This window comes from Hypomesus nipponensis, chromosome 4 (genome assembly GCF_054491055.1).
Source record: "Hypomesus nipponensis isolate SF chromosome 4, ASM5449105v1, whole genome shotgun sequence".
Lineage (NCBI taxonomy): Eukaryota > Metazoa > Chordata > Actinopteri > Osmeriformes > Osmeridae > Hypomesus > Hypomesus nipponensis.
Window position 1 is genome coordinate 4,815,304 of NC_140364.1, and position 14,697 is coordinate 4,830,000.

The following is a 14,697-nucleotide window of genomic DNA, read 5'->3' on the forward strand; positions in this document are numbered from 1 at the left end:
CACCTCCCCTATCCTGCCAGGCAAACACTTCAGCTATCCAGCCACTTATTTTAAGAAGGTCCCAGGCTTCCAGTCCGGCCTGCCTGCCTACCATCCCCCTCCCGCCCCGTTTCTGATGCAGCAGGAACCGCTCCGTCAGAGGTCTTGGGTCATTGACACACTTTGAGGAGGCTTTAGGTCGATGGCTCGATGCTGCTTGAACTGCAGTGCTCCGGCAAGGCAAACGTTGGCGGCAGCAGAGCCTCCTTAGAAGTTAAACATTAGCCCATAGGGTTAGCCCGTAGGTTACCTTTTAACTCTCCAGTATGGCCTATCTGCAGCCGGCGCCCTGCTCCACCACACTGGACACACACACACATACACACACACACATGCACCCGCGCACACACACGTGTAGCACACACACACACACAGCCCTTAGAGGGACGTGTATGCATTGTGCTGACATGCACAACCTGTTACAGCCGTAATATTCACCCCTGTCTTAGAAAGCCCACCTCGGGTCTCTTGAGTTTGAGGCTTTCAGCGCACAGGCACACTCACGGCAGCTGCCGCCGCTCTGCCATGGCAACGGGCGTCTCCACAGACACCCCACCTCACCTACTGTACTGGTTAACCTGTCCTGAAGAGTGTGTGTGTGCGTGTGAACGTGCTCAGGTGTGCACTTGCATGTATGTGGGGGTTGTTTCACGAGGAGACAATCATGTTTGGGGGTGCGTGCGTGTGTGTGTCTCGGGGCAGCGCGTACGACTCGTCCAAACAGCCTCAAACGAGTCGTCTCCAAACAGTCTTTGCCGTCCTCGCAGATCCACGAGAAAGCTCGGCCCTGTTCTCGCCCCGCATCGTCTAATCACCCTGCCACGGCTCTGCTCCCGGTACCAGCCTCCCGGGAACACGCACGCCCAGCTGGAGATGAAGCTCCCCTCTCCATTAACCTTGGACGGCTCCCTCAAAGTAGGCTAAAGAGCCTGGCGGCAGAACTGGGTCAGAATGAGCAGGGAGAGAGTGAGAGGCAGGGAGAGAGAGTGAGAGGCAGGGAGAGAGAGTGAGAGGCAGGGAGAGAGAGTGAGAGGCAGGGAGAGAGTGAGAGGCAGGGAGAGAGAGAGAGGCAGGGAGAGAGAGTGAGAGGCAGGGAGAGAGAGTGAGAGGCAGGGAGAGAGAGTGAGAGGCAGGGAGAGAGAGTGAGAGGCAGGGAGAGAGAGTGAGAGGCAGGGAGAGAGAGTGAGAGGCAGGGAGAGAGAGAGAGGCAGGGAGAGAGAGAGAGAGGCAGGGAGAGAGAGTGAGAGGCAGGGAGAGAGAGTGAGAGGCAGGGAGAGAGAGTGAGAGGCAGGGAGAGAGAGTGAGAGGCAGGGAGAGAGAGTGAGAGGCAGGGAGAGAGAGTGAGAGGCAGGGAGAGAGAGTGAGAGGCAGGGATAGAGAGTGAGAGACAGGGAGAGAGTGAGAGGCAGGGAGAGGGAGTGAGAGGCAGGGAGAGAGTTCCGGTACTTTACATACGGTCTGTTGGACTGCTCCGCCAAACAACATAACTTTCAGAAGCTCATCTACTGCAGCTGCACTTATAAGGAATGCAGTGGCTCCACTGTTGACACCTCTCTCTCTTCCACAAAGGATTGTGGATCAGAAGAGTCGAAACAGCGCGCTGGCTTGACTTTGTAACAGGACGTGCTAAACAAATAGGAAGGAAATATAAAATATAGTATATACCGTATATAAAATAATACATAATAAAAATAAAAAATATATATGGTTCCTTGGGTATGGAGACAGGGCCAGTGTAGAATGCTCATAGAACATAACTGCTGTAGAGTTATGACTAGAACTACTGAGTTGGTGATTGTATGAAACAGACCTGCTGTAGTAAACCTCTGTTGACATGGTTTGGCTGTCTAGTGATGGCTCTTATCCCCCGAACGTGACGAACAGATGGAGGATAGAAGAGCTATTAGCTATTGACAGCTAGCTTAGTGTTCAGCTAGCTCACTAAAAGAGGCCTGTGTTTACTGTTAGGGTTGGTAGCCATGGTTGTTGCTAAGCTAATTCTTGCCTTGACCTTGTTAGGACGAAGAGACAAAGCTAATTCCTGAGCAGTTGGATAATAATGTCAGAATGTTAAGCTAATGCTTGACCAGTTGGTCATGTCACTGAAATGCTAAGCTCATTTCTGACCAGTTGGTATGTTATTGGGACTCATTTTTCCAATGTGTCTTTCCACAGTATACTCCAGTCTACACGGTATTTATAGCACCTCTTACTGGCTTTGAGTGTGTGTCTGTATCTGTGTGTGTGTGTGTGGGTGTGTGTGCGCGCTCGCACACCCGGCAGAGTTGAACTTGTTCTGTCGTAGTGGCATTTTCATTTGCAGGGTCGTGCTCTCTCACCTGGATGTTAGCTATGGAAAGGACCCAAATCTGGAGTCACTATGTGTGTGTGTGGGTGCACGTGCTCGCGCCTGCCTGTTCTGGGTAGGACTAAATAGTGTATGGGAGCCACGAGGGAGAATCGTTTGAACTTTTTCAGCGTTCAAAGAGGGCCCGTGCGGCTTTGATTTCCTTTAAAGGTCTTCATACTGTATCTCTGAAGCCCTTGTGTTGGTCCAGCTGACTACCAGGCCCCTGTTTGTGTATAGAACCTCTACTGCCAAAAATAATAATACAAATATATGTATATGCATATATATATACATACACACACACACACATACATATAAATATAATACATACAACCCTAACAGGAAATGATACTTGGCTGTATGTGATTTTGAGGGTGGCCTGGCATTAAGGGAGGACCAGTGAGTTTCTCTTCCTGTAAAGCTGTGTCTAGCAAGAGATGGAGCCTTCTCTGCCAGCTACTGTACCTCCGTGAGGCTGCTACAACTGGCCACTTCTTGGTCTTGATTATGTGCCGCACTGGCTTGGCGTTTCCTTGGTATTTGGACAGAAGAATGAATGCATAAAGTTGATTGAAAAAACGTTCCACCCCCCAGACGATTCAACTTTGTGTCTGCAAGCACTTTGATGGTCACAATGTTAAAACGGGTTCCAAAAAGAAAAGTTTCAGATATCTTATCTGTCAAACAGGACACGTTTGCTTAAGTCTCAGCTCTGTCTGACAGCATTATAGAATGCTTTGAGTAATGAGACTCTCTGGAATGTTCCAACCTGTTGGAGTGATATATAGCAGGGGTTGGGAAAGCGCTGTGGTTCCTTTTGTGATTTCTCATGTGGTTTGGCACCACATTTTCACTCCGAGCCGAGCCGCGTCTCCCACGCATTTTGGCTTCCAATCAGTCATTTCCTATTTAGCTGGGATTTAATCAACCTAATGACCAAAACACATCTTGTTTTCCCCTACAACCCCCCCGGGAGCAGCCGTGTTTTCAAACCCCTCTCAAGATCGGGATGCCTCCTGATGCAATGCAGAGTAACGCGCAAAAGGAACCCCACGACTCGGATTTGTGAAGAAACTGCGTTTCACACCGCACAGGCCCACTCAAATCCCCTGTTTAGGGGTGCTGTTTAGGACCTGGGAGGCACCCCACCATGGAGGCTGGCCTCCTGGCGGTCTGTCTCGTCTCAGCCCCCCCCCCCCATGCACTTTCACCCTTCTCCAGCGTGAGGGGGGGCAGCACTGAGCCGGCGAGGGGGGAGGGGCTTCAGGGAGCGTTTGTTTGCCAGTGGGGTGAGCTCCCAGTGGGCTGTGACATACAGCGCTATCCCTCCCTGCTTCACCCCCCGGGCGGTCTCGCATGCGGACGTGCACGCACACACACACGGGCGAGCGCTGCTGCAATTTAACGCACACGTTCTCGCCCCCACGCACACACACACAAACTCCAGATTAGATAAGGGAAGATAAGCTGGTAAATGAGTAACACTCCCTACAATATCCCCCCCCCCCCCCCCCCCCCTCATATTACATAATAGCCCGTTCCAAGTGTTCATTTTCCAGTGTGTGTGTGTGTGTGTGTGTGTGTGTGTGTGTATTTGTGTGTGTGTGAGTGAGTTCAGGCTGTTTATGTACAAGATATTTACCTCAAGTGCCCCAGGGGCCTCCCTCTCCGCTCCACCAACCCCATTCCAGAGGAGAGGGCCTCTATCTGGAGCCAGCCAACCGGAGAACTGACCTTGGTCTACTCTACACTCTCATCATTACCAGGCGCAATCTCGCGCCTTGCATTTAGCCTATCGCCTCTGACCAGAGACGAGATGGGAGACTTCTATTCAATTAGGCCCAACTGAAGGGTGTGTCTAGTGTATATGTATGTGTGTGCGCGCTCATGTGTGTGTGAGCTTGCGTGTATGTGTCTGTGTGCATGCGGGCCTGCATGTGTGCAAGCTCACGCATGTGTGTGTGTGTGTGTGTGTGTGATGACCTGGTTAGCCATAGCCTCTCAGGGGATGGTGGTTCTGACTGATTACATTTGCCCGGCGACTCCTCCTTGAGCTGGGGCCGATCACGGTTAATAGGTTGGGTTAATTCCGGAATGCAAATCCTCCGTCTCTCTTTTTTCTCCATTTGTGTCTCTGTCTCTCTCTGTCTCTCTCTGTCTGTTAGCAGGTCTGTTAGTTAGCAATTCAATGTTGTTGCTTGCTGTGTCAAGCTCCCTTCTTTGGCTGTTTAAACTACTGACTGTACCAAATCTACTACAGAATGGGAAGAATATAGCTCAGTGCTGAGTGTTTCATCAGCAGATCAGTTCCCTTCTGTGCCGCACTTTGGATAAAAGTGTCTGCTAAAGAATACATTATTATTATCATCATTTACATTATGAATGACATTTAGCCGTTAGCTGGAAAGGTTCACCGACGTAATACTGCTCTCACTGTGCCCTTCAAAGCACTGGATGGCTCCAGTTGGTGCCGTTGCCTTGGGTCTCGGCTGTCCGTGTGTCCGTGTGTGTGCACACAGATGTCTGTTGACACTTGGGGTCGCCGTGTCAGAAGCACCAGGCCCCCACTGGCTCCCAGCTCGCTAAGAAACCCCGCCCACTGAATGGAGCGGCCAATCACAAGGTCTGGCTCACAATGTGCCGTGGCTCTATTGTTAGGAAGCCCCACGATCACACTGTAAACGTAATCTTCGTCAGTGTCTTTCCGGATCTTTCTGTAGAGGGTGGGCGTGCTCCAAATGTTTGTGCGTCCCAAGGATTGGCTTCAGATGGGTCCGTACGGAGGTGTACGATGCCAAAAATGGCACCTTTAGCCACCTTTTACATCTGTATGACCTGTCATATCCGTCTCTCTCCCGCTCACCTTCGCTTTGTTTTCTGTTCGGCCGCCCGGGCCTGATCCAAAACGGAGCTCTAAAATGTTTTTGTGTTAACACTCCGAGACGCGACTAAACCTAGATGACCTAAACGCTCAAAGGGTTTAACCCCCGAGTTTGACATGCCTGCTGCTCCTGTTTTCAAGATTCACACGAATGACGGGTTCCGTAGTTTGAAACTCCTTACTGTTCCTGTATCGTTATTCCCATTGAGTCTGGTTTGACTTCGGATGAATATTTATTTCCTTCATTTTTGTTTCGTCGTCAGACTAAGACCTGCGGGTCCGCGGGGCAAGTAATATGGCAGCGTCACCATTCTGCTCACGCCTCACCCCCGCCCACTGTTGCTAGGGGTTGGTATGGCCCCCACTGCAGGCCTGACCTGGAGCCAAATCAAAGTTTGAAGTGTCAGGTGTCGTCCACCGTGTGGGGAACAGGAAGCCTAGTCGTGACTAAAGCTCCCCTCCCCATTGTGCTGTGCTCTAATGCTAACGGGCTAGCCCGTGTTAGGTTGTGTGTCGTTCCCCCCCCCCCCCTCATCGCTCTCTACATCCTCACCACGGTTCATGGGTGCATTCTAGTAACCCTAACCATCCCTGCTTCTCTTGCCCATTGTATGTCCACAGAATAGGCCGCTTCATCCACAATCATGAGCTTATTACTGATGGTGAAACGGCCCGGTCACTCACAGACGCCTATTGTACCAAACCGTATCGTTTACAATGAAATGTGTAGAATTGTCAAATAAAATTTGGAGAGGAATCCCATTCAAAATTCTGCCCTTTTTATTTGTCTATGTCCTACTAATTCTAGCTTCACCACATTTAATTTCAGGTTACTCCCCGTGGCAAAACGAAGGTTAGTTAAATTTATACACTTTTGAAATGGTACCTAGGACTTGTTGGGTCTGTTAGACATTTTAGACATAAACAATGTTTTGTGTTTTGGTGCTGGGTCATGTATCCCTCATGTATTAGCTTGAGACTTGGTTAACGATGTGTGAACAGCGACATGGACAGGATTTGTGATTAACTGGATTGGTTCCTACATACCAGGTTTGTCAAACTACAAATACACAGCTCTCTTGATTATATATCCATAATATAGTCTTAAACAGCCCAGTTGTCTAAATCCCATATCAAACACACACACAAACATTTTCTTTTCTCTTGGTGACTCCACCCATTTGACCCCCTTCGGTCACCAAAGGCCAGCTCGTGGTCACACACACACACACACACACACACACACACACACACATGCGCTTCACCCAGCGGTCACATGCTGACACAATGGAGTGTGTAACCTCGGAGGGCTGCCTGGGCAGAGCGAGGCAGCTGTGGCTCCAGACAGCCTTCTCTTTGTGTGGCTCAGGGGTTATAGGTGAGGCATGGAGGAAGGGATGGAGGGACAGGCTGTGGTTCCAGGGTGAGAGGTGACATGGGGCTTTGTGCGAGCGTGTGTCGTGTTATGGGTTATTGGGCTCACGATACTGATTAGCACTGGCCAAATGAAAATGTCAGGGTCACAAACGTAGACACACACACACACATTGAAATTGCGGCATAATCCGGAAGGCGAAAATCCGCACTGTGGATTTGCCGAGTGTAGGATTATCTGTTGAAAGGAAATCTTTGCCTCATGACTCACTTAAGTGGAGCTATCCGTACTTTACTAGTCGATCCCCTGGTCGGTGCACTGTAGCCTCAACGGGGAAATGAAATGCAGATTTACAGCTTACTAATAAGGCTGCCTTCAATAATGCAGTGTTTCCTGTGCTCCGCCCATGCTCCCAGCAAGCCAGCCGGTTGGCAAGGCAGCCATCCAGTTATAAAGCCCAGCACCCAGCCAGCAAGAGCCTTATGCGGTCATACAGCCAGCCAGCCAGCCAGCCAGCCAGCCAGAGCTCATGTTTCATTGATGAGAAACATTAGAACATGCCACAAGATTATTGTCATTATCCTGGATATTTACCTGCAGAAACACGCATGTAGGGAACGGGAGGCAGGGAGATGGAGGCAGCGTGTGTGTGTGTGTGCATTAGATATTGGAGAGGAGAAAAGGAGCCAAAGATTCGTCAAGGAGGTGGAGTTTGGTCTGTCGATACCGTCGGTTTCCTGTCAGTCTCGTGTGCACACGCCACGGCCTGTATCCTAATGACCCTCCTCTTAACTTTTTAGTCGAGGGCGTGGATGAGTCTCTTCCCCCCCCCCTCCTCCAGGGGTGGGGTTTCACCTCCCTCCCAGTGCACTCTGGGAAGCTGGGGAGCACTTTGAGCGTGTCTCCTGTAGCCCAGAGCCTCTCAGTGATGGGTTATGTCCCTGGAGGACGCCGCAACCTGATACCGCCGGTGTCAAATGCGGGCGCCCGCGCTCCAAACGTTTGGGCCGGCGCTTCCGAAGAGAGGGCTTTACACCCGCGCACGTGTGCCTGTATATCACTTGAACATGCGGATCTATTCTGTTGGTGGGATTGTTTACAATCGTTTGTTATAAAGCTTTTATAACATCTCGGACGTGTGCAATTTGGCTGATTTGCAAGCACAACAGAGCACAGGCCTTGAGATTTATCACGATCATTTGGTTTTTATGACTGCAGAGGGTGCTTTGAGCTCCCGTCCATGGGTTTTCTTGTGTGTGTGTGTGTGTGGGTGTGTGTGTGTGGGTGTGTGTACATGCGTGTGTGTGTGTACATTCTGTTCGGGAACATCTTGCCCAGCTCTGAATGCTAGTGAAGTATTCAGAGTGGTATGTAACTGAATAGGCCCAACATGAAGACAGTAGTCTGATCTGTTGCACTTGCTGCCTCCCTCCGACTCAGGAGAATATCATTCCGTCTGGAAGATTCCGAGATGGCAGATTCAGCGGGTGAAGCGAGTCAATTTGTCAGCCATGTGCGAGAGTCTTAAGTACATGTGCTTTTTGTGAGGGTACATGCTGTGTGTGTGTGTGTGCTTGAATAAGGATCAAAATTGTAATTGGGGGTGGAAGGGGGTTTAGCTTCACTTTCTATTGGAGATTGAACACTGAAGTTAATACCTCCCTCCCTCCCTCCCATCTCCTCCACCTCTCCTTCCCCTCGTCCCAGGGTCCTCAGCGTTGCCCAGCAACATGGCCTACTTTGGCAGCTCTCAGGATGAGGACGAGCTGGATGATGAGGAGGAGTACGAGGACGTCAAGCCGCCGCCCAGTCTGGCGTCCACTTCCTGCCATTCCACACCCAGGAAGGGCAAGCCGCCGGGCAAACACCCAATCAACGGACACGGTACAGACACCCTCCACCAATCACTGTTCCAGCACTCTTTCCAGCTGTTGAACTGATTTGGAATGATGAGCTGGTTAGCTCACCTGAGAAAGGTGAAGCGCTACTGCTTTGCTGTGTTAAATGAAGTCGAGTTAGTGATTTGAAGTAGTGGCACAGCACAGCCTTTTGGGTGTAGCTCAGTCCCAATCAGAATCTAATGTTGCCCTCCTTATCCTAACTTCTAACACCTCAGTAGTAGCTCATTCACCAAGGGTACTATCTTGGAAATGTGTCTTTTTTAATTCAAAGTATGTCTGGTAAAAGACAGCCTTGACAGCCTCCATGAGACCTAAGACAACCCTCTTTGTGCTCTCTGTCTATCAAAGTGGGCTGTGTAGATACACCCAGATGCTCTCTGGGAATTGTAGTCCTTAAACACCCCACCCCTACGCCTGTCACGCTTAGCCTAAGGCCAGAGAGGAGCCGGGTGGGTTTTCTTCCTGTGGAAACCGTGTGTGTGTTGTGTGTTTATAGCTGGGCGGCACAGCAGCACAGCCAGGATGAGAAGAGAGCAGGAGAGGAAGAAAGGGACACACTAGGAGGAGGGTGGAGGTAGAGGAAGAGAGGGAGACAGGAAGAAGGAGAACGGTGAGGGAGAGAACAAGTTCTTGAGAGAGAGAGAGGGAGGGAGAGGGGAGGCAGGAGGAGAGAGAGAGAGGGGTAGGGGGAAGATAGTGAGAGGGAGAAGGGGGGGGGGGGGTAAAGGGAAGTCAGGAGCGAGCGCGTGGATGAGTTGTGTTTGGCAGAGGGGAGGCCCTGTGGGAGCACGTCGAGGAGCGCTCAGTCTCTCCTCTCCAATTAACACTTAGCGAGGAAGGCGGTCACCAGGTGCTTATGGAGTCAACTTACAACTGGGGCGGGGGGGGGGGGAGGGGAGCAACAAGGGGGAACACACAGACACACACACACACACAGACAGGCAACCTCAAATCCCCTTTTCTGCTCACACGCAGAATCATTTGAACGTGTCCCCAAGGTGCTCGGTGTGTCAGTGGATGCACACACGGTGCAGCAGGTTACAGCGTAGCTTCCTGATGGTGACAGATAAGCAGCTTAGCAAGAAGCGTGTGAGGTGTATCCGGAGAAAGTGTGTGTGTGTGTGTGTGTGTGGGGGGTGGGGACGTGTTAATGAAACGCTCCAGTACTGTGGGGTGTCATGGAAGTGCCGTGGTCGACAGGCTGGGTGGTAGTCAGCTAGCACGTTCCGTCAGTAACATATGGTGCTTTTCCTTTGCCGCACACATTTACACGGTAGTAGCGATCTCGCACACACTCCCAACATCTCACACACACACACACACTCGCGTTCGCAAACACGGCTACACTCCCAATTTTGAAGTAGCTGGCATGCTCAACGCTCACAGGGTCCACAGCTATCTCCCAGTCCACTCCCTCCCTCCCCGGCCCCTGTGCAACACCAGATCTGGCTGGCCAGGCGTTCCCCTGTGAAACAAGGGCAGCTGGTTTAGTGTTCCCCCCGCAGACTCTAGACTTACAGCCAGGGGTTCAAAAGGTGAGTGCCGAACTCTGCTCTTTCCTCTGTTAGTGGGAGGGAGAGAGATTAGATTGAGAGAGGGGGGGGAGGGGGGGGGGGTATAAGGGTGTGAGAGGGGCAGTACATGAGAAAGATCGGTTCCCTAGCCAAAAACCTACCCTTTTGCATTGGTGAGGTGTCACCTCGTATAGCCCTGGTACCTGGTGCTCACACACACAAACACACACACACACACACCTGTCTACCCCTGGGTGAACCTGAACACTATACATACCACACAAGGCTCTACCGGCCGGTGTGTTGACAGACCGGGCCTGAATTATGAGGGAGTGTGTGTGAGAGCAAAGCCCAGAGTGTGTAGAGAACACCAGTCTCAACAGTCCAACTGCAATGGTTTAACATAGATATGGAGGCTGTGTAATCGCAGCAGTGCACCATGTGCAATGAAAGTTTGAGCCAAGATCTCTCTTTCCGTCTCCTATACCCCCCCCCTCTCTCTCTCTCTCTCTCTCTGTCTCTCTGTCTCTCTGTCTCTCTCATGGTGCATTAGTGTATTAGGCATTAGGGGCCGTGTCAAACGTGACACTTTAATATGCCACAACGTGGGCAGGCCTCCGTCTCGCCAGCAGCATGTGTGTGCGTGTGTCTTTTATTCTGCTCACTCCGGGGCCCCGCCAGAGCCGAGCGGCCAGGAAGACCCACAGAGCTCGGCTTTCATTAGCCCCGCGCTCTGCCTCCCCCACACCCCACCCTTCCAACCCCCCAACCCCAGGGCTTGTTTACATAGCTAAATTAAACACCTTTTACTGAGTTCAGCTTCCTCGCCCGGTAGCTTCTCTGGATACACCAGAGCCTTACGCCCAGCAAAAGAGAGAGGGGGGAGAGAGAGGGGGGAGAGAGAGGGGGAGAGAGAGGGGGAGCGAATGGAGAGGGAGACATGGAGAAAGTTGGTGGTCGTGTACAAAAAGTAACCATGTGTGTGTTTGAAAAGCACATCCTAAAAGTGTGTGTCAGGAACGTAAGGGCCCAGAGCATAAGCGTATTTGCGTTTGAGAGAAGGGCGCTTGTGTGTGTGTGTGCCTGTAAAAATGTGTGCCACCGGTGTCATTTAAAGAAAATAAGTCCATGCTTGTTGATATTAAAACTCCATAAAACTGAAGTTGAGCTCATAAAGTCTACAGAGAACAGTATTGAGTGTGTTAATTGGAATCGTTCTGCTGGCTGACTTTATGTCTTTAAAAATATATATTTTTTTAATCTCCCCCTTCAAACTTGATCGACGGTAAGGCTGGGGCTGCAGTCATTCTCAACAGGGTCATTCACACTTGTCTGAGGCCGTTTTTGTACACCTATAAATCATGCATATTTTGCTGATGGCTTGCTGTCTAATTGCCAAAAGCCTGCCATTTGAATCTAGTGGTGGGTGTGTGCAATCAGGTCTGTTCCACAGCACACACAGGAGTGCCTGTGTGCACGGAAGGGGAAAACAGCTTCATGTTCCACACTGTTCCTGACTACTGTTTATTGACAAGAGGTTCTTGTCCAAGACAATTGATGAATTGCAATGAGCTTGTTGCAACTGACCCATCCTCTCCTCCCCTCTGCTCCTCTCCTCCTCCCCTCCTCTCCTCTCCTCTCCTCCTCCAGTGTTTAACGGCCATAGCAAGACGTCCTCCCGGGAGAGCGCTAAGCCCAAGGCCCGGGAGGCCCCACCCCCGCTCAGGGAGCGCAGCGAGAGGGCCGAGGCCCGACGGGAACACGGCCACCTCCACCACCTCCTCCACACGGGCTCCCCCTCGGCCAGGGGCCCCGCTTCCAACGGCCTGCCCCTCCGGAGGGTCACCGCCGAGGAGCTGCGCAAGCAGGTACGCTGCAGCCCGCTACGCTAGTGTGCTTCTATGCTAGTATGCAACTGTGCTTCTATGCTAGCGTGCTAGTGTGCTTCTATGCTAGTATGCTACTGTGCTTCTATGCTAGTATGTTATTGTGGTTCTATGCTGGTATGCTAGTACGCTACTGTGCTTCTATGCTAGTATGCTAGTACGCTACTGTGCTTCTATGCTAGAATGCTAGGGTGCTTTTATGCTAGTATGGTAATACACAAGTGTGCTCCTGTGCTAGTTTGCTAGGATTCTGGTATGCTCATGTGCTGGTATGCTAGTACGCCAGTAGCCTAGCACACTAGTATGCTAGTACGCTTCCCCTAGTACGCAGAAACACGGCAAGTATTCAAACAGGAAGTGCTCTGAGGGCTTTGTGCTATGGATGTGGCTACTTGTCAGCCTATTTCCTTCTGCTCTGCTGGGTTGAGTTTAACAAGGGTTGCTAACGATGGTTGGGATGAAGCACAGACATTGTCATTTTGGCTGTGTGTGTGTGTGTGTGTGTGTAATTCTCAATGTGCCGGTAAATTGTGGGTCACACTGGAATAGTAAAATAAAACTAAGAATACTACGCTTTGAATGTATAATATAGATTTTCTGAAACATGATTATCTGTGTAGTCAGGGGTTGTCCTTGAACGTTCTTTTATAGAAACCAGGCAACAATAATAATAGTATTACTGAACGTTCCAAACGTTGTGAACTGGTGTCATCTCTCAGAATAGAACCATAGCTACTGGGAGTTTTGGTCCACAGTTAAATTGTTCAGCCAGTTGACCAGTCATTGTGTTTTATGTAAGACGATAATTCCAGAGATTAGATACGAGTTAGGCCACAGCGGTTCAGACTTCTGTGATATCCAAGAGGATACCTCACCACCCCCACTCCTTTTGATGTCAATCCACATTCCTCTCCTCCCCCTCTCCTCCCCTCTCTTCTCCTCCCCCTCTCCTCTCCTCTCCTCCCCCTCTCCTCCCCATCCCCTCCCCTCCCCTCTCCTCTCCTCTCCTCTCCTCCCCCCTCCTCTCCTCCCCACTACTTCCCCTCCCCTCTCCTCTCCTCCCCCTCTCCTCTCCTCTCCTCCCCCTCCCCTCTCCTCTCCTCTACCTCCCCTCCCTTCTTCTCCCCTCTCCTCCCCCTCCCCTCCCCTCCCCTCCCCTCTCCTCTCCTCCCCCTCTCCTCTCCTCCCCCTCTCCTCCCCCTCCCCTCCCCTCCCCTCTCCTCTCCTCCCCCCTCCTCTCCTCCCCACTACTTCCCCTCCCCTCTCCTCTCCTCCCCCTCTCCTCTCCTCTCCTCCCCCTCCCCTCTCCTCTCCTCTCCTCTCCTCTACCTCCCCTCCCTTCTTCTCTCCTCTCCTCCCCCTCCCCTCTCCTCTCCTCCCCCTCTCCTCTCCTCCCCCTCCCCTCTCCTCCCCCTCTCCTCTCCTCTCCTCCCCCTCCCCTCCCCTCTCCTCTCCTCTCCTCCCCCCCTCCTCTCCTCCCCACTACTCCCCCTCTCCGCTTCTCTCCTCCCCCTGTCCTCTCTTCTACTCTCCTCCCCCTATCCTCTCCTCTAACCTTCCATTGTGTCAGTGGTTCAGCCCTCAGTTCTATATTTAGCCTCTTGGCTGCGAGACTGTGAATGCAGCCTTCCTGTGGAAGCTCTTGTGGTGTTTCAAGGAACCAAAGAGAAAGAGACAGGAAGTCAGGGTGTAGGGGGTAGGCCCGGCTCCAGACACACTGATGCAATCCATACGAACAAGCCTGAGACACACCCCCCCACCCCACCCCAACACACCACGCCCCAATCACAGATATCAGAATCGGCCCCTAAAGATTCACTGCGTGGCTAGAACCTTTCCCTGTCCCACTATCCCCGCTCCCCTCTCTTCTTGCTGCTTTTCTTGCGTTTATGCCAAGACAGGCAGGCTCTGTCGGTTTTTTAAGTGCCAGAGATCGGCCCAATTAAATGAACAATGAATCCCAATGAGTGACTAGGTGCCAAGACAAACTCCGGATTGAAGTTACTGGCTTTTGTTCTGACCCCCCCCCCCGACCCCCCCCCCCCTCTCCTTTGGTTTACCTCCTCCCTGGCTGTCTCTCGCTCTCTCTGTTCTCACTTTATTCTCTCTCGCTCTCTTTCCCCGGGTGCTTGGCGTCCTCTCTCTCCCCGTCTCTATCCCTCCATCGCACCCTTCACTGCTCCTCTCGCCACCTCCCCCCTCCCTCGCCGTTCCTGTGTCGAACAGCGGGTTTTCCACCCTTGGCAACGGGGCACCGATCATTTTGAGGGATTAGAGGTTTCCCATTAGCGCACGAGGGCTGTGTTCACCGCAAGGATTCAGGCCTCAACAACACCCAACGTCAAATCCCCTCACACACGCGCATCTCCGACACACACACACGCACCCCCGACACACACGCACCCCCAGCAAGCTGAGCTAACGCTAGATCGTCCACCGCATGCGAGTGGAAAGGAAAGTGTGTGTGTGTGTGTGGCGGTTCCTCGCTTTATCAGAAGTGCAAGCCGTACTGGTTCGGAGCCTTTGTTTGAGTCTGAGAGTACAGGATGTCGTTACAGGTCACATCCGCCTTGGAAGGGAAGGATGGTGTGTGTGTGTGTGTGTGTGGAGGGGGGGGGGGGGTATGGATGTAAGGGCCCATGACATGTTCTTGATCCAGTTTTAAAAGTCAATACACTGAAGGTTCAATGTAGCCAGCCCTGATAATGCTACTGGGAGACTGGCATACTCCCCCGACCATTTATGGTCAAG

General features: G+C 51.7%; 1 protein-coding gene across 1 annotated transcript in view; it reads left to right on the forward strand.

Moving 5' to 3' along the window:
• Window positions 1–14,697, forward strand: part of jarid2b (jumonji and AT-rich interaction domain containing 2b) — a 91,013-nt gene that overhangs the window by 60,188 nt on the left and 16,128 nt on the right. The window contains 3 exon segments of the mRNA XM_084695859.1: window positions 6,100–6,123; window positions 8,353–8,529; window positions 11,711–11,928. Coding sequence (XP_084551985.1) covers window positions 6,100–6,123; window positions 8,353–8,529; window positions 11,711–11,928 — 419 coding nt within the window.